The sequence below is a fragment of the Neomonachus schauinslandi genome, chromosome 13 (genome assembly GCF_002201575.2).
Source record: "Neomonachus schauinslandi chromosome 13, ASM220157v2, whole genome shotgun sequence".
NCBI lineage: Eukaryota > Metazoa > Chordata > Mammalia > Carnivora > Phocidae > Neomonachus > Neomonachus schauinslandi.
Window position 1 is genome coordinate 25,753,483 of NC_058415.1, and position 24,474 is coordinate 25,777,956.

General features: G+C 42.1%; 1 protein-coding gene across 3 annotated transcripts in view; it reads left to right on the forward strand.

Annotated features, from left to right (window-relative positions):
* The window catches only part of NTRK2 (neurotrophic receptor tyrosine kinase 2), a 321,206-nt gene that overhangs the window by 224,635 nt on the left and 72,097 nt on the right, over positions 1–24,474 (forward strand). For all 3 annotated transcript variants that reach the window (XM_021677950.2, XM_021677951.2, XM_044920358.1), the window contains one exon: positions 16,011–16,141. In XM_021677950.2, the coding sequence (XP_021533625.1) occupies positions 16,011–16,141 (131 nt within the window). The remainder of the gene's footprint in view (positions 1–16,010; positions 16,142–24,474) is intronic.

A 24,474-nucleotide genomic window follows, 5' to 3' on the forward strand; every position in this document is an offset into this window, starting at 1 on the left:
CTCTGGCTCTGCTGGAATCCTAGCCTATACATGTGCGCAGCAGTGGGAACACCCGGGCGGGGCTCCTCTTGGCCACAGTGACAGCTGCCCACCCACCCGGGTGGGGCACATTGGAAGTCTCAGCTCCCAGAGAGATGCTTTGAGGTGGTGTAGGTACCCTCGCGGTGATTGAGCTCGTCTGCAGCCTTGTCGCCCTCAGACTAGTTCTGGCATATTTGCCTAGGGAGTGCTGGTTGTATAATTGCTGTTGACATTTCCACGGGAAAAGAAGGTCAGTTCTGTTGGATTTTTCTGCGAGCAGGGCGCCTGCTTTGTCCAACCAGCGTGTATCTCCAACCAGTGTGAATCTAAGGGTGACAGCCTCATGAAGTTATTATCACATATAGTGACAATAAAAAGAAAAGGTTTTTCCTAAATACAGTTCTGCACCCAATGAAGCTTGTTCACTCCTCTGCTCAATGAGCCAACAAAACAGGCGCAGGAGAGAGAAGAATCCCGTTTCCACTGATTGCATCGTGCATGCCTCTGCCTACCTCCTGTGAGGAGGCTTATTTCACACATCCCCATGACAGAGTAATGTGACTTCATTGACTGGCAAGCAGCTGTTGGTACAGCATGTGAGGTGTCTGGGTGTGCGTGTGTGTGTAATGCCCACACACTGAAATGAAGAGGGAATGGAAAGCATGATACAGCCATTGAAATTTAAAGGGGAAGGATGCCTTTATTACAATTCACTTATGAAATAGAGGCTGTGGCTATGTTCAAATCTGATCATGTGTACAGACACACCTGCCAGGCCAAAAAAGGGAATGGGTTTCAACCCTGAACCTGTTTTGCTTCTGAGCACGTCTTCAGATCCCAGGTGCTGGAAAGGCCCGAGCCAAGCACTGAGAATCTGGTTGGACGAGACAATCAAGTTATTGGGATCCAGGCTCTCCAACCACCAGTGCTATACTTGTCTATGGCCTGCCCCTTCGCCGTCTCGGCTCCACACCTGGGGCTTTGCACCTGCTGCTCACCTGCTTTGCCCCTGTTCTTCATCTTCCCCTGCATCTCCTCGGAGGTGATATGGGTCCAATGAAAGGTGACTCTTGAACAACATCTTCTGACACTTAGGTGCAGGAATTCATATGACACGAATCCATAACTCACTGCATTGGGAAGGTCTGAAGATGAGCCCGAAGGTGTTTGCGCAGGTGTATAACCGTTTTACTTCTGAGAAGTCTTCTTGGATAGAAGACCAAGGGATGAAATAAGGAATCTTTTTGACAAATTCATGTGATATTTTTTAAAGATTTTATTTATTTATCTGTTTGAGAGAGAGAGAGAGCAAGACAGAGCAGGGGAAGGAGCATAAGGAGAAGGACAAGCAGACTCCATGCTGAGTTTGGAGCCCGATGTGGGGCTCGATCCCAGGACCCTGAGATCATGACCTGAGCCAAAATCAAGAGTTGGCTGCTTAACTGAGTGAGCCACCCAGGCGCCCCAAATTCATGTGATTTTTAATGAACCCTTTGCTTTGGCAACTCTGGATCACTTGGCAGCATGGCTAAGGGGAAATGTGATTGAGAAAAGCTGGTCATGTTTCTGAGAGTCATGTGGAGTATGGTAGCTGAGTGAATAATTCTTTGCTCAGATTATCAACAAGTTGGCTGTTACGATTTATAGCTTTCTTTTTATTTTCATTGCCACACTGTAACCCAGGACTTCATGATTATGCCTTTATTAATGCAAACATCTAGCTTCTCTCTTTGCTTCTGGGTGCATTTAATACACTGAGCATATTCCTACCAGAAAATATGCTGCTTATATAATGCCACACCCTCATTCAGGAACCTATGATAGCTCCCATCTACTTATTGGATCAAATCTAGACCTCTCAGCTAACCCACAGGTGCTCTATGATCTGGTCTTATTTAACCAATGGGAACTTCTATTGAAACCCTAATCCTGCCCCCTTTCACCACACCCTGGATTAACCAGAGCAGCTGTATTCCTACTACCCTGCCTTTGTGCCTTGGCTTCTCCTTGTTTCTTAAGAGCCCTGCCCCACTTTGCCTCTAACTATTCAAAGAGGTCCATTCTTCACATTTCAACCCAGACCTTTTTCCTTTTTCTTTTCTTTTCTTTTCTTTTAAATCTGTGAAACCTTTCTATAATTCCCATCCACATTAACTTCTCCTTCTTGACTTCCTATCCCTCCGGTAGGCAAATGCTTGGCACTATTTTTGCATTAGCATCTTGCATTGATCTTAGTGTCTGATCTACAAGTTTTATGTCTGGAATGAAGCTTCTTACTCTCTTGGTCTCCAGAATGCCCACTCTGCCACTCGGGCATTAGGGATATTGAACTTGGAATAAAAAGGCCACGCTGGGGGTTTGGCTCTAGAACTGACCAGCTGTGCAGACTTGGATGAACTCCCTGGTCTCTCTGAGCCTCTGTGTTCTCAGCTGTGAAATGGAACTCAGGACATTTTCATAGCCTATTTCACCGAGTTGTTTTAAGGTTCAAATTAAAGACCATGGGAGAGTACTTTATGAGCCTGAAAGTACTCGGAGAACAGCAGGCCCCATTATTATTGTTGTTGTGTGTCATAGTTAACATTACCTTGAACCAATAAAATGTATCTGTAAGTCACCGTGTAATCTTGAGTGTGAAGTTGCTAAATAGCAGTGGTCCCAACACATAACATTTATAGCACATTTTATTTGTTAGAGTACTTTTTATTTAGCATACCATTTCGTTTTCACTAGGGGGCAGGGGGCAGGTATTTTTATTCCCATTTTACAGCTAAAGGAAATAAATTGAAATTGGACAGAGAGTTTAAGTAAACTGCTCTCAGTCAAGTGGTTAGATATTAGCAGAGATTGGACTGGGGCTTCCTTTCTGCGCATTACTCCCTGCCTGCGGACTGTGGCCATTTTCACTCATCACTTGCCCCTTTATCATCCTGGGCCCTGCACAGGGAACACCTCCCTCCTCGTTTCTCATTTCTCTTCCTCCATGGGCATTTTCCTCCTTGGCCTTCACAGGTTCTTGGATGGTTAGGGTCGTTTCATCTAGGCTCGTAATCACTGTGTACCTGCATAAGATGGAGGGACAAAATCTAAGAATATTTTTTCTGTGCCTTACAAACATCATTGGATCACTCAAGCATTTCTAGGGGGAGGAGCCCAGACCAAATTAGTGACTGGAGTCTGATGGTAGGCCCTCAGTGTAAGCTCAGGCTCCACTGTAGACGTCATTCCTCCTGAGAAATCAGGTTCTTCCTAGAGGCTTGTCTGCCCAGGTCCCAGTGGGTCTACCAGGCAGGACTGGACACTTTTTAGCGATACCCCCAGGTACCCCCAAACTGATTTCTTCCTCAACTTCAGCATACCGTAGAATTTAATGTTGGCTTATTCTTGAATGAATTTGTTTAATATAATCTACTCCAAATATTTGATATCATTTCAGTACTTTGGACCATGCCAACCCTGAATTAAATGGTTCGTATTAACACATAAGAACAGAAGTTTTAATCACATTCAGTATAAGTAGTTCCCTTTGTAATAGCAGCATTGAAACTCTCGCAGGAGAAGGCAATTTCTATAAAAGACTTCATTATAAAACCTGGGGAACCATAACAGGAGCTGGATTTGTGGAACCCTCTCTAGTTTCCCAACAGGACCCCAAAGCCCAATGGGTGGGAACTGTTCTCTCCTCTCTCAAGCAGTACAATTAGGTAAATGTTACTTAGTTGTGTACTTCTTACAACTGTTCTCCAGAAACAGAACTTGTATCATTGACTGCAAAAATTGGAAGTATTCCAGCTGACAGAAGCCCACAGAACAAGAACAAGTCTTCATCATAAGACAGAGAGGAAAGGGACCCGAACACCATGACTCTCACATTATAAATCTGCTCACAGCTCATAAACCGCCTTCATCACCATGCTTCTTGACATGAATTCACACCCAAGGTTTTGCAGCTCATCAAAGATGGAAAGTGTAAATAGGCAGAAGACAAAAGAGATAAATCTGGTAGCTATGGAGGAAGAGTGATTTGACTTCCGGGGACAGACTATAGCAATATTCCACTGACTTCATATCGCCTTTGCCTTTCCTGCTTTCCTCTGTTCTTACTCTTTTGAGGTATTTATTGTATTTGGATGATAAATGTCTATAACGAGAGGGATCAGAGTATAATGAAAATGGCATTGGATTTAAGGGCAAGCAAACGGGTTTTGGGTCCTGGTTCAGTTCTGGCAAATGAGCACTTTTACCGTGCCTTACTGTCCTCATTTATAAAACGGATAGGTTATTTAAGGTCTTGCTTGAGCTCTTGGAGAACATCCCATCTGCTTTGGAGACTCCAAGAAGCACTTCCTTAGAAAGGTAGTGAAGACATTCCATCTGGACTGTTGAGCTGAGCATATCCATACAGTGAAGGGAAGGAGAGGTGGAAATCCTTAATGGGTAAGATTTCTCAATAGATTTTTGGAAGAGAGATGGTGTGTGGTCATCATGGGCATGCATGAAACACAGTAGAGGAATCTTCATTTCAGAATATGCTATAGGGGGTCTGAGGTGGAGGCAGGACTGCCCTATTGCTCTCCAGGCTTGGAGCCAACAAATGCAGCAGGTACAGTAGAGAGTATCTATGGGAAAGGGCTTACACATACTGGCAGGGCAACTGAATGAGTGGTATGCACCGCCCCCTCCAATCTGGCAGGGAAACAGATAGCCACCCATTATTTATCCTCAGATTAAAAAAAAAAAATCAAAAGCACTTCTATGCAGAAATTGCCAGATTGTCCTAGAGGATGAGGGCTAATAGTACGGATATTGAAGCCCCAGAGTGACGTTCTCTTTAGTCTGGCATGTTTATGCTCCAGCTTAATGGCCCACTTTCTGCCTGTGTGTCCTAAAGCAAGGCCTGTCTATCTATGTGTTCTACCAGTGACCCAATTCCTAAGCAATATCACCATCTGAAAACAGAATTACTGACATAAGAGCTCAAGAAACCCTACCCAGGCTTCCATCCTTAAATATAAATAAGATTCAAGATCCAGCATACACATGAGGATGATAAGCACTGAATGTAAAGATCCAAAGAGAAAAAACTGACATTGGAGGAAACAAGTATTTTAGGAATCAGAAAAGAATTAAAAACAAGCAAGTGTTCTCTGACTTGAGATGTTTATATACATAAATCAAAGTTAGGTAGCTACGAAAAATGAATCCTAAGATAACAAGAAGGAACTCATAGAAATTAAATATACGATGCTGAACTAAGGTTTTCAATCACAAGTCTGAAAGATAGTCAAGAACATTTTCCAGAATAAAGAGCAGAGATAGAGAAGGCTGGTGAAGAAAAGATAAGAGACATAGAGAAGAAATTCATGAGAGATAATTCATACAGTTCAACTATATGAGAGGTGACATAGGCTACTAAGATTTCCAAATAGTAATGAGAACACAGAAAAATGGTAGAGAAAAAATGAACAAAGGAAAAAACCAGAAGGCAATTTCCCAGTGTTGAAGAAACCCCAGGCCTCAAATTGACAGGTCTGCCAAGTGCCAACAGGATAAATGAAAAATCTATCGATTTGAATTATACACTAGGACAATCTTGATGGTAGGGAAGAGAAGGCATTTGATCTTGATGCTTAGGAACATCCTCCTTCCAGTGGCCCAGAAGTTCTCTGTGTGACATTAGACATGTGGAAAAGAAAATCCAGTCCTGGCACCTACTTAACCTTGTAGCATATAGTATTAAGCTGGCCGTTTATCGAAATAAATTGTGTTTATCACTTTTCAATTTTTAGTCACATAAGACACTTAATTGTACCATATCATAAGTTGAAGTACATAATAACAGTCATGACAGAATTGCAGTAAAGGTCAAGATCAAAGAGTATGTGAAGTGACTGGGGTAGAGGAAAGGTAGGGGGAGCTAATAGGCTCATGATATACAGAAGAGTCTAGCATAATGGCTTAAAAAAGGGTATGATAGATTATCAGTAGAAGAACTAAAAATATACAGCTCCCAGTTATTGGGAAAAGGCGGGAGATAGTGTGAATAAAATCTTTCTCTTGAAGAGCGGAGAATTGCTGAGTGTCTTAAACTGGGAAAACAGGAAGAGAAAGTATACGTATTGATTAGAGTTCTGGAGGAAATCCCTAGAAAACAAAAATCCAAACTGGATTGAATCAGACACCCAAGAGAATGGGTTTGAGGATAGGGAGGCATGTAGAAGGGTACAATTTCTTTCCATCATGAGTTCTTCAATACTATTTGATTTCTTACCATGTCCGTGTATTGAGTTCCTGAATATTTTCTTGAAAATTAAAAGATAGGGCTTCTTTTCTAACATCCAGAAGTTCTGTTTGCAAACACAACAGCCTAGCCATAAATTAGGTTAAGCCATACAAAATAGCTGATATTTGTCACATTTGGGCCTGCACAAATGGAAACTTCATTTAGTTCAACTTAAACAGTTTTCAGATTTGGGACTTTAATGTGGACATGTCTTAACATGAAGATCCAGTGTACGATCAAGTCCTTGACATCCTGGCATTTTGGAAATGTCATAATTAATTATGGCCAACATGGCCCTTCTTTCTGACCAACATTTCAAGCCCCACTCAACTTATAAGGGAAAATTCACGTGGCACATCTTCCAACCCCAAATCCTTTACTCAAAGAATTTGACTCTTTTTCTTCTATACACCCTTAACCCTATATTTTTTTACATTTGTCACAGCAGTTTTGATAGTCTGCCTTTGACAATTGTTATTTGTATATTTGCCTCATCTCTCTGTTAGACTGCCCATCCTTTGGGTGAAAGATTCATGTTCTACTGGGGGAGATTGCTTGGTTTTGAAACCAGTCTGAGCTTGCCTTGCCCACTTTCCAGCTGTGTGGCTTTGGGCAAGTTACTTAACATCTTCAAGACTCAGTTACCACATTCCCTAAAAGGAGACAGTGATGTCTTTCCACAGGTCCGTCAGAATGTCTCGAGAAGAGAATGTGTGTACAGTGCTTAGCACAATGCCCAGCACACAGCAGCTATGTATTTAACATCCACTGACATCCTCTTCTCCTTCTTCATCCTTGGGTCTTCCACAGCACCCAACACAGCGCTCTTCACATAGATGCTTAAATGGTGAAATGAGGGGGTGGGGGGGGGAAGAATTGAAAGATGCTACAAGTATTACAAAATCCTTTAAAGAAAATAAACATTAACATTACCTTCCAAAATGTGAGTTCTGAAATAAGCATATTAAAGAGGAAATATCATCAGACTCTGCTTTGCCTATCAATTGGACAGAAAGCCCTCTAGAGATGGAAAATATTTGGGATGCACCCAAAAATCTTGTCTGTCACCCTCCATCTTTCGGATATTGGCCATGTATCATTGGTTATGGACTCTCCTGGAATCGGGGCAGAGTCTAGAGCCGTGGAAAGCAGCCTGAGAAGCTGGCATGAAATTCTGGACCTTGTAAAATGACCACTGGCCTTCCACTGTGCCTTAAGCAAAGCACTTGCCCCTTTCTCTTGAGTTCAGAGCTTCCCTCATAAAGACTCCAACCTGCTCTTCTGAGGTTGGCCCAATGGCCTCACGAGCCTTTCCTGAGTGGCCCACTTGCCTTGTACTTTGCTTGTCCTTCCCATCACCATTGATACCATTGTGATCTAGAACATGTGTGCTAGAGTGTGTGCACAGAGAAGATAGTCACTATGTTTACATTAGACACAGGTCAGGGAAGCCCTGAATTCCCACCCAAAACTAAAGATGTCTTGCATGATGAGAGCATTCAGGTAGGTGTACATTGGTAAAGCCCAACTATCTTGAAGAAGTCGATTAAGAAACCATAATGGCTACCAGTTGAAGTTACTGAAGGAAGGAAAGTTTCCATGGGGAGGGCACAGGAGTGGAGGGTCTCAGATGATAAGACAGGCACCAGTGTTGAACCCTCAAATGGAGGCTTGTGCATACAGCTTAGGAGGGGGTGTGGGTCATGAAAGGGATGTTTTCCATCCTCGGGAGCAGGAGGAGCTTTAGAGCTCAGGGACACAGGGTCAGAGGGATAGACAGATAAGACCCTCTGGCCCACCTGCCAAGATTTCGTACAATCACTCGGCATAATTATTCTTGAAAATATAAACATTGCTGGGGCTGACTGACAAGTATTGTTCCAGCAGGGAGGGCTGTCAGGGCAAATCAATCCAATTCCACCACATGCCAGTGTGTAAAACAGATATAATTTTGGCTGTTAGGGGCTGTCAAAGCGAAGGATGTGCCGTATGTGTATTTTGAAGTATGGTGTTCCCTTCAGTCTCACAGCTTGAAAGATGATTTCTGGGGCTTTCCCCCCTCCTTGGATGTTTTCTACAAGAAGTGTTTGGATTTTAACTTCAAATAACCTGATCACCTTTATCTCCTGTGACTTTGGGTTTCAATAATCTCCATTCCCTCTCCCTTCCCCCACAGCTGCCCTGCTCTCATTCAGCACCGGGTCTTAAAATTTGGTTTAGGATGGAAGGGTCCTTTGCTGCCTCTGGATGTTGTACGGGGCATCCAAGTAGCTACTTGGTGTCTTCCCAGGAATGTAAGGTTGCTTGCAAGAGTGTCTTGCCCATCACTGGACCCCATGCCAGGCTTAGCCTGAAAGCTTATGATGGTCTGTTCTTAATGGGCCCTTCCGGAATCCCCAGAAGTCTACTTCCTCCTTCCTTGGCTCCATGCTGTGACGAGCAGCAGAGTTGAGGCCTTCAGAAGGTGGCTCACTCAAAATCTCTACTCTCTGTTTCAGAATGTTCCTGGTATCTCTTACCCACTGGACCCTCAATGGCTTCCCCAGGAATCTCTCCTACCAGTTCCCTCCCTCCCTCCCTTCTTCCCACTTACTTCTTGTTTACTCCTGTGCCCCCATCAGGCTCATTTGTGGCCCTTTCTCCTGCCTTTCTTAGGTGTCCATTTTGATCACATGGCTCCTTGTTCTCTGTGTTGATCGCCTGACATGTTCTAGGCCCAGCAGTGGGTATAGGGAAATCACATCCCCAAGGCATTCTTGAGCATTCCCCGAGACCTTGATTTTTATGCCATTCTGATGAGATGCCATCATATCTTGCGGTGCTTTTGCCGAGGGTAGCTATTGTGCTGTGTGTTTATTTCTTACGGAGCTCTGCTGTAAGCACTATTCTTTTTTTTTTTTAATTTTTTTATTCTTATATTATCCCCATACATTGCATCATTAGTTTTAGATGTAGTGTTCCATGATTCATTGTTTGTGTAAGCACCATTCTTAAGAAAGAACACTATTTACTCTATGGGCATGATTGAGAACATTGATCCCCTGTGTAAAATCCACATTCCTTCAAATATATTTTGATATATATATGATATATGATATATTTTGATATATTCCTTCAAAAACTAAATGCCATGAAGAATCTCACTTACCATAAGGAATCTGTGTGCTTTTACTTATGGGTAGTCAACATTTTATTAATTATTGTGTTTCTCTTTTGGTTTCTGCTGCCAGGAAGCTCAGAGCCAAAATATGACTTAATTTTAATAACCATGTGGGACCCCTAGAATCTGCACATTTGCGTTTCTACTTAACACCTTGTCTTGGCCTTCTATTCCACTTTCCTGGACTTGAGATTTTATTTGAGTGTTTTGTTTTTCTTTGCATGGTCACATCAAGTACCTACAATCTTTTGTGAATGAAGCAAAGATGTTAGTAAAAGATACGATAGATGTAAGTATATGTGTTTTTCTGCTCCTTGAGGTTGTGAGTTGCTTGAGGACAGGGATTATTTTGCTCATCCCCACTATCCTTGGGGATAGTGGGCCCCAGAAAAATGCCCAGGCTATAGTAGGTGCTTAGTCAAGACTTATTGAACTAAATTGGTAAAAGTTGACCCACATATCCCGAGGTGGAGAAAATCCAGCTAATCTGGCTTTTCTTTTACTTTGTTTTCTATAAGAAGGCCAAGGCAAGGTAGAATATTGTAGTAGAAAGAATTTTAACTCTGCCTGTTATTGGTTGTACAACATTGGGTGAATTACTTAGCTCATCTGATCCTCTTCTTTTTACTTTAATTTGAGAATGGACATAAGGATACCCTACCGGATTACTATGAAGATTGATAATTCTTGTAAACCTCTCAGCACATTTTCTGGCCCATAATAGCAATCTGCACATGTTAGGCCCCTCCCCGTTTCCTCATTTCAGTGGAAATAGCACTTGGAAAAGGATAAGTGGGTCCCTCTATGACCACGAGTAAGTCAATTAATTGCAGTGTCATCTGTAAAATAAATGTGACTGTTGACCTCATTTGGAGAGAGATGAAAATTAATTGATGGTAATGCACATTGGGATTTTTTGCTAAAAAGTACTTAAGAACAGCTCAGTATTATTACATGTTCTTTTTCATCATAAATATTATTTATGAATATTTCGCCTTGTCTTGTCCTGGTATGTTTTATGTCTGTGGTCTTAATTGCATTTATTTCCAATTTAGTGCCACCTTGTATTTTAATAAAAATGTAGATGAAATTCAAAACCATAGTTCCAGTCTTTCATGCAACTTTATTTTTACAAGGTGGATGATTTTACCTGTTTCAATATGCTGCCCATGAAATAAACAGTAAGATATTTAGTAAATGACATTTGTTCATCCTGTATAAAATCAAGCTCAAGCTTTTCCCAAGGTATTTAAGTTTTATTTCTTACTTTTTCCACTCATTTTATTTTGTTAGCAGTTTTCTGATGAAATTCTTGAGTATGAGATGCTTGGTCCATTTCAGATGATAAATGTGAGCATTTCAAGTATTTCTGATAGAAGAGATATTAACTAGATGAAATGCCTATTTCCACCTTAATGCCAAGAGGCCCTCACTGCCTTCAGTCTCAAATGGGGGCCTATGTTATAGAGTCCTGGCTCCGTCACCTTCTAGCACTGTGGCCCTGGGGAAATGCGTCACTATTCTGAGCCTCACTTGCTGACTACCAAACATGAGGAGGTTTAAGTTCTTTTGCCATTATAGCATCCAGTCCTTTGAGATGGAAATGCTAAGGCTAACCCCACACTCAGGTCTGTAGAGAAACAGAGAGATTGCATCTACTGTAGAATATTGTCTTCTAGAGCATATTACTTTTTACCTTTCTGCTTCAAACTCTAAAATAGTCTTCCTTGTAACTTTAGATCACTTAGTACTTGGCATATATTAGAGATTTCAATTAATGACTCAATTTAAGGGTCATAGGCTGAGCAGGATATGTCCACTGGGCCAAGGGGCTTTCTATGAAGCCGCATTACTGAGGAAATTAGAAGGATACATTTCCGATTTCATCCTTAAGTGGGTAGTTTTATTTATTTATTTATTTATTTATTTATTTATTTATTTATTTATTTCGTTAGTTTTAGATTTAGTAGTAATGAATATGGACATAGATTAATACTTTATCTATAGCCTGTGTGTCTATATAGAATATCTGTTTCTGGGGGATACCGATACGAGAAATTTGATTTAAACCATCTGAAACTGCGTCTCTGTAAACTACTGAAGGTACTTGTGAGAAAATGCATCTGTCAGGGGTTGTAATGTGATACTAACACAAAACTGGAAATCTACTCAGTTCTGGTCCTCATGAAGCAAATGACCAAGGGCACCAAATTTCCACTCTGGAAAATCCCATTAATGGCAAAGGCATCCAGATAGTTTTCAGCCACTCATCCTGATTACTATTGCTGGTCATCAGTTTTTCTCTGATTCCATAGAGTAGATTTGTTCGTACAATAATTTAATCCCGTGCTTTGTTTTGACTCTATTGGGGTACATAGGTCAGTCTGCAGACCATATGAATTTGGTGTATTTCCATCTCGCATTGATACCTCCTCATCTTCTAGCACAGTGAATTTTAAAGAGAAACTTTTCTACAAAACTTTTTTTTTTTTTAAATCAACTATTGTCTTGAGTTTTCCTCCAAGTGTAGGAAGACATTTATGGTAGCGTTTGGGTTTTTATTTATTTTTTTATTACTTGTTCACGTTGGGTTTGAGGTGATTTTACTCAAGTCTCAGGAGTTAAGAACAGACAATTGACTGATCTCAGAAAAGGAAGCATGTAAAAATTTTACATACTTACCTGATAGTTTATTTATCATGGAATCTTTAGACTCACTTCACTCAGAATATTTTGTATCAAATGAATCCAAATGTTCATAATGCCCTTTAAGACAGTGTTATTCAAAGTGCTAGTCCACAGTGAAATCAAGAGCTTGTGCAGAATGTGAATCAGTGCATTGCTTCCTTCATTAAGACAGTCTTGCTCCCAGAGAAAGTCACCTTAATGCCATCCAGACAGCCAAACCAAACCTCCCAGTGCCTGGCTCTTGGCTACACTATTAAAAGACTCAGATAAATGGTAGCCCAGTGTTTCTGCAGCTTAGGCAAGTTACTGAACGTCTCTGTGCCTCAGGCTCTGAGAATGATGGCATGGGTAGGGTGAAGAGGAAGAGTGTAAGCCAGGAGATCGGTGGATAAGAGGAGTAACCAGGGATGAGGGGACAGAAGTGGTATAGACTGCTGGATCCTTAAAATAGATTCTTTGAGATAGCTGAGGCTCTGGCAGGAGAAAGGGGGTAGTGGTCAGAAATTAAGCACATGGGCCCTCAAGTACCTGGGAAAAGGTTGGGGGATGGTCTCCATTTGAGGCCACAGAGGTCCTCAGGGCATAGCCAAGATTTTATTTGAGTCAAGGAGGTCGAGGGAGGCTTAAGGAGAGGTTGGGGACATAGGGAGCTGATGCGTGAAACAAGGCCAGAGGGCCCCTGAGAAGGTCTTTGAGGGAGATGAAGGGATGGGCATTTATGAGTGGTGTTGGAGTAAGAGGTTGAGTAAGGAGGGATGATACCCTGAGATGGTCCGAGGACTTCCGGTGGTGATGGACGGAAACAGGAGTTGGGGCAGGTGGGGATGAGCCCTGATGCTCTCTTGGAGGAGATTGGGAAGAAATTCTTAGCTCAGTGATGTGCGAGCTTCAGGTTAGTTGTCCCCACCCCTGACCTTGGAGAACTGGGCTGCTTTATTGCCCAGTTGAGAAGATGGTTGTCAGTGAACTGAAATGATATTTGATTAAACAGTATTTATCTGTGGTTGTTAATTACTATTGGTACCTTTTTTCAACAAATATTTGTATAGCACCAGCTATTTGCAAAGCACTGTGAGGCCCTGTCAGGAACACAAATACAAACACAAAATTTTTCTCTCTGCTTCTGAGTGGCTTCTAGTCTTATAAAAGAGAAATTCTGCTTAGAGGGAATCCATTGGTAAAAATCCATTCATATAATCTATTATGTCCCAAACCAGCAAAGCAAATTAATGCAAAATAGCCCATTTCTGAAAGAAAAGATAAACTTACTGCTTTCAAGGTCAGCATAGAAAAACCGGTCCCATCAATTTTAGTTTTAAAGGTGATGGAATTATGGCTTTATCCATAGCTTTATACACTTCAACTTCTTTCCCACCAACTTCTTCTCCTAGTTAGAAAATTAAAAAAAAAGAAAGAAAGAAAGAAAGAGAGAAAGGTGTAAATCAAAAGCAAAAGAAAAAAGTTAAATACTTGCCTCGATTTGGTGAGAATGTAAAGTAAATCAAGTGGCAATTTAATTCTCAATGAACGTGTGACAACCATGGAGTTAAATATTAGATTTAAATATGGCAGCTAATTCTCTGCAAGAATTACATTTGTCTCTTTATATGGGCACTCTACCTAATGAACACATTTCTCTTCTCTTAAGTTCAGCCGTTGCTACTGGAGCATGAGAAATTAATATACATTCTTATATTCATTAATATTGTTGCTCATAAAAGACCTTTTGATTTTTTTTTTTTAATCACCCTGTGTTCCCAGAGGGCCATGGAAGCTGTCATAGCTCCAAACCACACGAATTATCAGGGGAAAAATCCTATTAAAGCAAAACCTTAATCACCGCTTGCATTTTATATGAAATTGTATCTAAAAAGAAACTGTAGAGCAGATCCATCAACATAGAATGAATAAATAAGTGGTGGTATAGTCCTTTCAGAGAATATTATAAAGTAGTAAGAGCAAAGGAATTACTACTACACACACACTGTAACTCAATGCAACTCAATCTCAAGGATATTGTTGAGTGAAAAATGCAAGACATGGAAGAACACACATTGTATGTTTCCACTTATGTAGCAAAGTCAAACAATATCTCATTAGGGATATATCATTAGTAGCAAACCTATAGAGGAAATGATTAACACAAAATTCAGGCTAGTAATTACCCCCGGAAGAGAGTGGGGAAGTGGATACCATCAAGGAAGAATAAGGTGTCATAGTGGTGTTTTCACTGTACTAATGATGGTCTATTCTTGAATGGGATGGGAGGTTTACTTTATTTAAACTACAGAAATATGCTTTGTATTTCCTTTTGTTTTCACAATGCAGTTCACATTCAAGAAAAAAAACTTTTAAAGAAAGATCATCAAATTTAACCACAGTAATAAATCTTCCACGGGCTCAGCACCTGAGGCATTGCACATGATTATAGGAGATAGATGGTGTTGCTCTTAGCCTCGGGGAGTTTACAGATGTGCAATGATTGGGAGATAAGCCAGAATTCAACTAAGCATAAATCATGACACACTATGAATTCAGAAAAGGAGGACTTTGGTGGCCAAAGTTGTCTTGGAAACCCTCTCAGGAAGTGAGAATTTGAACTGGCCTTTGAAGGGTGGAAGAGTATATTTACTTTTTATTGTTTATATATTTCTATTTCTCTTGCCATGTGTGACACGATTTGCTATGGAAAAGAAACTTTGTGCATGTACTCTGGATTCAGATAGACCTGAATTCAAATTTCAACTCCTCCGTTCCCACACTGAGAATCACTGAAATTTCTGCAGGCTCAGTTTCCCCACTTACAAAATATGGAGAGGGATGCTTCCCAGGGCTGTGGGAGTAAAATGAGAGAATACTGTTAGCTACACATTCCAAGTTCCAGAGGGCTTCTCAATCTCTTTTTAATACTGCCATTCAGGGATGAGGCATCCAGAAAAGAATGGCGGGCAATGACCTTGTGGAACCCTGTGCTGAGGGCGGGAGCATTTGACGGTCAAGGTGAAGAGGCGCAAGCTCCCACTGCAGCTCTGTCCTCCACAGAGTCTCCTTTTGGGCTTCCCACTGGCTCTGTCCTTCTGAGCAATGCTTCGTTCTGCTCCCCCCCCCTTGTAGCTGATGGGCTTCCAGAGAGCCTTGGCTGCCTCCTGCCTTGTTCCTCAGGAAGAAGTACAGATGAGTTGATGTGGACCAGCTCCACTCTAGACTAGAGGGGGAAGTATTCTCTCTTCCTGCCATGCAGCTATTCTTGTCTCTTCTTGGCTTTGGAGAGCCAAGACTAGGGTATGATCTTAGAGAGGGTTGGGGAAGCCAGCCGTAGCATGGTCTAAACATTTCTGGAACGAGAAGTGAGTCTCAACCATGGTCTAGCCCTGCTCACCAGGAGGACAAAGCTTTAACTAGCCATGAGCCTCACTCCTCTGAGCCTCCCTCCTCTAGAAGTCTGAGGCATCTTAACAAAGAAATAGGGATTCCTGGCTCTCTCCCTGCCTTTCCCCACGAGACACATGACAAACTAGTATATGCAAAGCGTCTGGCTTGTGAGAGGCCTGCCGTTAATGTCCCATCCTTTCTCATTTCTCCCCTCTCCTAATTTGGAAAGTTCATTAATGACATTCTGTAGCCAACGGGGAGGTCACTCTTTCAGTTCTAGTGAAAATAATAATTGAGCTCTGGAGAGCACGCTGGTGCAACCTCCTTCCAGCCACTTGGGGTGGACAGTGAGGACGGATACTGAGCCTCTCCTTTGGTTTGCTGGTGCAGAGGGGAGAAGCTCAGGAGGCGGGCCCCTGACTCCCACCCTCTGCCTTCACCTCCGCGTGCCTCGATTCCAATTTCCATTCTGTCTTTGTTTTACAGTTGTTCAGCACATCAAGAGACATAACATTGTTCTGAAAAGGGAGCTAGGCGAAGGAGCCTTTGGAAAAGTTTTCCTAGCTGAATGCTATAACCTCTGTCCTGAGCAGGACAAGATCTTGGTGGCAGTGAAGGTAAGAGAACACTCCAGAATGTCTCATTATCCGTGGTCACACTCACATGTGGAAGTACGTTATCTCATGTTATATTCAGCCAGTTCAGGAGCAAATTATGTCTGCTCTGGTGGATGCGTTCAAATTTCCTGCAACTAAGTGGACGGTGGGAAGGGTGTTTTGGGCACATCTAACTGTCGGAGCTTCTTCTCAGGGGCGACCTACCAGTCCATAGGCTGTAAATAGCTCTGGGCTACACTTCCAAGTCAATGCTAACTAAATACTGGATGGAGGTCAGTAGGGTCAAACAGAATTCCTCCAGCCAAGTCTTGGAGACTCAATCTGTGTCCTTGGATGGCTCGGTGCTTGTACCAAGCTCAGGTGCAGCTTGTCCTCAGCAGAGGCTCTGGGAGGGAGACTGGAGTGCGCTTTCCCTCTCAGTTCTCTGTTCTGCTGACATCTTCTGTTACACCTGTCCCTGTCCCTCCCAAATGTTCCCAGAGCCCCAGGATTGAATACAGTATGGGCATGATTCCATTCTGGGGTGGATGGTATCTCTTGTAGATTCCACCACCCTAGGAGACACAAGGTTTTACTGAAATAAAAGAGGCTGAAAGTCCCTACTTCCCACCACTTCCTCCCAAAAGTCAAAAAGGAGACCTGGTCTTGAGTAAGATAAATGTTACTGGAGGGGATGAAATTTCCACTGAGCTCTCTAAAACATAAGAATTAACAAAAATAGCACAAAAGACTTCAGCTGATCTTTTACATATGCATTGTCAAAACTAAAAAAAAAGAAAACCCAACTCACCAAGGTATTGAATAATATATGTAAAAGACTTAAAAGAGGCATATATTTATAAAATGAATTAAGTGGCAAAGGAATATGGGCTTGGCTAGTATAATAAAATGTAGCTTCTTGGCTTCACGGAGGATGATTGGGTTTTGTTTGTTTCTGCCAAACACAGGATGTTTATAGAGTGGTGTTTGTTTACTAGTTACAACCAGGACAACCTTTCATGTTTAAAAATCAAATGTCTATTCCATTACTGCTGTACTTAGCATCGAAATACTTTAGTATATACATAATAGGTATTTGAGGAGAGAGAAAATTCTTCTGGAACTTACCCATCCTGCGGATTAAACACAGTTTCTGTTAAAATTCATCTAAATGAAGAAACAGTGCATTTGCTTTCCTGATACCATCTAGAGTAACCAAAACTGAGTGGCACGGAGGCTCTTAGACTCTCACCAAAGGTTTCTAAAAGCTGCACTTTGGAGCGAATAAAGGACAGAACTTTCTAGGGAGGGTAAATGTAATATCAATAAACATCATCTCACTAAGCTAGGCAAATGGAGGGGGAGAGGGAGCCAGAGGAGAGGAGACAGGAAGGTGAAGCTGGAAAGATGGGAGGTCAAGTGGGGTAAAAGGTGTAAAATAAGAATCCTTCCGTGACTCGGGGGGGGGGGGGGGGGGGGGGTTCCTGGTTGTGACTGCTTCCTCTTTTCTTTCATTTACCCAAAAAGTTTGTTATTTTTTAAAGCACAAAATGTTCAGAACATTTGGCAGTGTTCTATCTGCAGTCTTCGCTTTCCTCTGCAGCTTTTCCCCGCACTTTGGGTAAATGGGACCAAAAGGTGCCTCTATTTTTGTAGATTCGTAGACTGATAAAATATGAGAGATGGAAGAAGCTTAGGGAAGATCTGATCCTAATCTAGCCAAGAGTTATACCCAAGGACACTGAAGACCATGGATTCATGTTCTGGGTTCATGTTTCCTCCCACTGATATATGGAGGCCACCCAGGGAGCTAAGTCAGGCCTTCAGACTCTGAATTCAGATTCTTGGGGGTCAGAAGGTGAGCATCTTTGAATGTGAGAAAATTCTGGGAGATTAGGGAATCCTAGATGACAGTGTAGGAGTAGCTGAGGGACCTCAGCCAGATATGGAGAGGGAATCACCAAATTTCCTAGTGGGGAGAGCCTTTCATTTTAGTGTCGTTCTGTATTCTCTGCCTGCTTCGCTGTACTTCTCTGAATGCCCTTGAAAACAGGGTGTTCCCCGGCTAAATCCATGCACCCTCAACTCCTGCATTCATTTCCTTCCCAACACATGCTAAGACAGGGCTTCAGGGCCTGGGCTGGTCATGATGAAGGATCAGCCAGCATCAGCTGGGTGTGGACAATTGCCCTGCCCACAGCCTGCTTCCATTTAGGCACATCTCCCACTGCTATTATCAGTGAGGATTCTCCCTGGTTTGAATCCAGTCCCAGTCCTAATCCCACCTCTGACCTAGACACAGGACCTGGTCCTCATAAACCTCCTGCCAAAGAAGTTGGCGAATTCATGACCTATGGTGAGTGCTTGTGAATCAACACTGCTAAAAACAAACCAACAAAAAAACAACCAAACCAACACAAACTTAATTTTCCCCTTTATCAACTCCTGACTCCCTCTCTGCTAGTTCCTTCTTATTGAAATTCAAATGAAACTGTTATTTCAAGTTGAGAGGATGAAACACCTGCCGCTCAAAAATTCATTCCAACTTCAAGGTCGCACACCTAAGACGTCTCATCTCCACAACCTTGTGTGCAAAGTCTTGTTGCAATCAGAGGCTATGTTTGCCTGAATGACTACTAGCTTCAGAGAGGATGCCCATTTTCACTTTCTGGGATCCAGAGGCTGCAGCCACCCAAGGCACGAGTGAGACCTTCCCCAGCTCCAGGATGAATGGATCTGAATAACACGCGGACCCCTTACAGAGCTGCTCTCACCAGCCTGCCCTGCTCACTTTTCGGGCTGTGGGCTTGGCAACTGGAAGTGTATTCAAACACTATCCCCTGAGCCTGGGAGGAAAATTTCTATGGTTCAGTCCTAACCACAGCAAAGCGATTTTTTAAGGAATGAGACAAATGGAATGCAGCTTCCGGGGCCCCACCCAGCCTGTCACCTCTGAGGAGTTGCCGCCAGAGATGCTCCTCTTCCATTGGAGGCACCCAGGGATGTTTGACAGGCTTTCTGCCCGTTGCCTAGCAACCTCTGCAGCATTGATTATGCATCTAAGAAATAGCAGCTATTGTCCTCTTTCCTTCTCTAGAAGGAGCTGACTGGTTTGAAATCCAAGGCTTTGCATTTAGACTGACAGATGTCAGTTTCCTGTAAATTCTGGCATCACCTGCCCCAAATGATTTAAGAACTTGAGGGATCTGCAGGAGCCGGTCTAAGACGGAAGTGATCCTAAAACACTCAAGAACCCACGAGGGCTGAGCACGCCTCTCCCGTTAGAGGATCTGCTTGTTTGGAGCCAACCAGATTGACCTTTTCTTTATATTTTTTGGATGACCTTTGTTTTTTAGTGAAATGGACGCGACATCTCTTTTTTTCCCTTTACACTGAATTACAATTGAAGAACCCATAAAGAGGATGAGGAGCAGAGGAACCCATCTTTGATCAGAATGAGTTACTTTACCTTTAAGTAACTCAATTGCCAAGGAAATGCTTCATGGTAGTTTCCCTGCATTAGCTGTGGGTTAGCTATTTTTGGCTCTATCCAACCTGCATTTCAATAGCTATGGTGCCTACAACATTTTCTTGTACTATGAATGCACGCTGATTTTTGTTTTTTAAATAAAGTGCACTTCGTAGGATTCATGGCCTCTTTTCTCCCTCTCCACTAACTCAGGTGTATTTCTAGAAACATAAAATGCTGCATACAAGACAGACTTTAGAAATCATACAGAACCCAAGCCTCATGTTTTATAGATGAGAAATCCGAGACCCAGGGAAGTTGAGTGACTTCCTCGAGGTGTAAGTTAAAGCGAGTGAGAGGCACTGCACAGGAACATTTGAGACTGGGAATGGTGAGATCTGACTTCAGCAGGCACTTCCTTCCGGATTTTTGCATTTCATGATTCTGAATATCTTCTTGTTAACAGGGGGAATAATGATGATTTTCTTCACCAAGGGTTTTGGCAAAGTTGACTGATAAGCCCTCTGGCACATTACCATTCTGCAGCCCCTAAGTAGCATTCAACATGTTTTGCCATTCCTACGTCTGGAGAGCCCTACCTCAGCCCCTCGGTCCACACAGCTGCCATTAATCCATCCGCTCTCCGTCCAAGTTGCTCATCTTTGGGGAGACCTCCCCTTGCCTGATCTGCCAGCTGGATCAGACCTCCCTATTATATCTATTAAGGCATCTGTACTTGTCCTTTATAGCTTTTGTCAAGGTTGTTAATTCTATATGTATCTGTCGGCTTATGTCATCAACGGCATGTGTGTATCTCCTCCGTTAGAGTGGCATATCCTTGAGGGTGGAATCCATGCTTTTTAGCACATTGTCTAATATCTAGTAGCATGGAATAAATGCTTGTTGAATGAATGAAGGGACGGACAGATGGACAGATAAACTATAGAAAAAAGTAGCCTTTGAAATAGTGAGGAGTCGCAGTTGGCATTTCTAGGTAAGGAAATGGTCTGATGAGCTACTGATAGTCATAGAATTTTATAGCTGAGAGGAACTGTAACGATGATATATATATAGAATAATGTAATCTAATGAGAAATCATTTTAGAAATGATTAAACCACCATGCAGATATATAGAGCTATTAACTGATGTTCTTTAGCTTAACTCCCACATTTTGCCAGTGAGGAAATGGGAACGCGGAGAAGACGAATGACCCATCCAAGATCACGTAGCTTGAACGAGGGCACTTAATGTCAGATCTAGGACTAAAACTCAGACCTCCCCATAAGTCTGATGCTCATCATGCACCACACTTTTTACTTATTGAATTTTGCACATGCCCTAGTAGACCCAAGTGAAGAAATTCAACACAATGCCACTTACCAAGTAATGCAAAGGTATGTGTTAGTTGGGCTCATTTGTGTGTAAGGATGAGAGACACTTTTGTGTTTTTCTGAGTAGAAATGCAATTCAAGGAAATAGGTGGAAATAAAGAAACCTGGAGTGAATATAAGCAAAACATCATAACCAGCTTTGATAAGAAAAATTATAGAATACTTATGAGAAACCTAACTCAATCTGGTTTAAGCAGAAAAGGAAATTTATTTGCTGAAGCTACTGGAAAACCTTGCTATTGCTGTCCTAGTTTCAGGTACTGCTGGCCAAGGAAATCAATTCTCCCTGTATGTATCTCTTGGCTCTGCTTTCCTCTATATCAACTGTATTCCCAGACAGGTTATCCCCTTTCCACTGTGGGAAAGACTTGGCAGCAATGGTTCTGGGCTTAGATCCTGCCATCCTAGCAACCCAAAAGAGAGCTCCTGTTCCCCAACAATTACACTGATGTCCAAGGGCCAACTCCTACTGGCTTGTTTTGAGTTGGGTCACCAGGTCCTCTGACTCTCTGGATAATAATCTGAATATCCAGACTTGAGTCACATACATACCCCTGGAAATGGAAGATGGGGTCAGCTCTGTACAACACACAGAGACTGAATGTGGGGAACCATGGTTTCCCAAAAGAATATTAGAGATTCCATCCCTGAAAGAAGCGGTGAGGAGCTGAGAAGAAAAAAATAGAAGATGACCAACTCAAATAGGAACTGCGGGGCAGAAAGGCCTCACTGTGACTGAAACACCTGGGGTCTAAAAGCTCACTCTGGATCTGAGGTAGCCCTTAGGACTGTGCCTTCTTCATCCTCTCAGCAGGAGATATCAGGGATTGCCCTCTAGGCTTCCCTGCTGATGGAGTCCAGGTATCTCTTGCCTTTCTGCTGCTTCCTAACACCTGACTCCTGCTTCCAGGCCAGTTGCTGCTCACACAGTCTCTGTTCCTCCATACAGACTGCTCAAGAAGGAAAAGACCATGTGTTCAGTGATTCCACTCTGTCTTCACCAGGTCACCTACCTGTGGCCCAACCATCCAAGGTCGTCACATGGGACAGATGAGGCCCTTTGTTGGGGAAGAAGCGACTAGAGCCAGTTGTCTCAGAACATGGATAGGGCAGAATAAGGGTTCAAAAAGGAAAACTCATTCTCTCCCGTTCTGGAACAGTGAAACAATCCATAGACGAGAAAGGGCATCGAGAGTTCATCAATTCAAGTGCTCTACCCAGGCACAAATTTCTCCAGGACAGGTGGCTCTTTTCTTTTTTTCTTTCATTTTGGGGTTTTTTGTTTTTATTTTTTTATGGTAGTCACCCTATCAGTCCTCACATCTTGATTAATCATGAAGTTTCCCTCCCATTCCTCCCTCTTCCTGTGCTCCCTCCACACTTCTCCATGGATACTGGCACGTGAAATCCTTGTTCCAACAAAATGGAAAAGGAAGATGACAAGATGAGTATATTAAAGAGAACATTCATTAGCTCTGCCCCAAAAAAGGAGTTTGTATACCTTACCAGCAGACAATGTTACGGAAAGTGCTATCCACTCCCATCTTTATAAGTCTCTAGGAATAGAAATTATAGAAATTTTAATAGTGGCTTATTAAAAGCCTTCATTGTCTTTATGATCCAGACATTATTTAGCAGATTTCTATTGTACTTTAGTGTAAGCCCATTTTTCCCTGGTGGCGTGCATGTGTGTGTGTGTGTGTGTGTGTGTGTGTGTACATGCACACTCACATACACTATGGGACGGAGAGTGACATCTTCCTGGTGAGAACCCCCTCCTGTACTTGAGTCAGGTAGACTCCAGTTACTACGTTGCTCCATCCATGTCCCCTTTCCAGGAACTTCAACTTGTAACCTTTGACGGGAGATCTGGTTTTTGTCCTGTTAAGTTGTCTTGTTAACCCTATTTTCTGGCTCATCTCCAATTTATTCCCATCTTCTCAGAAATGCTAAACCCAAAACAGTGCATTTCACTGGAATGAGGACTCCTCTGGTATTGAACACAGCTGGAGGCTTCACTTCACACTTCTATATCTCTGGAACCTGGGCCTTGCAGTAGCTGTGCTACTTTTTAATTGACTTTAGCATGATAAGCCATCTCCCGATTGAGTTCCGATCTACCATGATCCATCAGCAACTTTAGTGAAATCGGCTCTGATTTTTAATTGTATTTAAAGCCGGTAAATATATTGCAGCTGCCCTTACTGGAGGACTTCTGATTCATTCCTTTGAGTCAATATCACTCGTATATGACTGTTGCTATGAATTAGTTTCATGTCTTCCAAAGACTTAGCATTTGTAATATGCAGCTTGATGTAATATGCACACATAAGCTGTCAATTTCACCACCCAAATTAGTGCAAGCATTTCAAAGCATGTGAATTAGGACTTGGCCTTGTGTTTCCCATTGGATGGTCGACTCGTTAGATTCTGAACTGTAAGAGTTAGCGTGGCTGTGAAAATAAAGATAGCAGCAATCAACACCCTGGCTATGAATCTTGTATTTGAAGCTGTCACTTGGTACATAATTAAAGTCCTCACAAAGGCCAGTTACATATGATCGAGTTGATACACACAGAGTGTTGCTTTCTAGTACGCAGTGAGCACTGAGTGTGATCAATTTCATTTTCATATCATCACTTCATTAGTTTTTACATTTGTCAGGATGTAGGGGAGCCACCTAATGTGCCCTCCTTAGTTTTTAAGATCTTCTATCAAACTCTTCCTATCTCTGAATGTATTACAACATAGTCTTCCAAAGTTCACTTTTATAAGAATTTGATAAAAGCTTCCTCTACCATTCTTTAGAAGAGACCCTATAAGTTAGAAGAATCTCATAGCATTGGGACTACAGCTTACTCTAAATACCTGGCTAATCATTGCCCGTGAAAACCTTACAAGAAGGGTATCTGCCTTAATTCTATTTCAGTCTAGTATTGTTTTCCAGCAGTCCGAAAAGACATGTTGACCCATTGATAGCCTATTGATATGGCTTTTATAGAACAGTATTGTCCAACAGAAGTATAATATGAGCCACAAATGCAAGCCACATTTGTATTTTTAAATTTCCTAGTACGTACATTTAAAAAGTAAAAAGAAACAGATGAAGCTAACTGTATTCATATATTTTATTTAACTCGACATATCTAAAATATCATTTTAACATATTGTTGATATAAAAATATTAATGAGATATTTTATTCGCTGAAAGTTTCCAAAATCTGGTGTGTATTTTACACCTACAGCACATCTCAGTTTGGATTAGCCATATTTCAAATGACCACCATCCACTTGTGGCTGTTGGCTACCATATTGAACAGTGCAGGTCTAAGAGATATCAGAAGAGTCAACAGTCTCCATTAGCGACAGATCTTGACCCAATGAACCTGACCCAGAAGAACTTAGGCACATTGACAGACATTCTCGTGCATCTTAGTTGTTTCCTATGGGGGTTTACTCACTGCCCTCCCATGGCGGTGGGCATTGGGCACG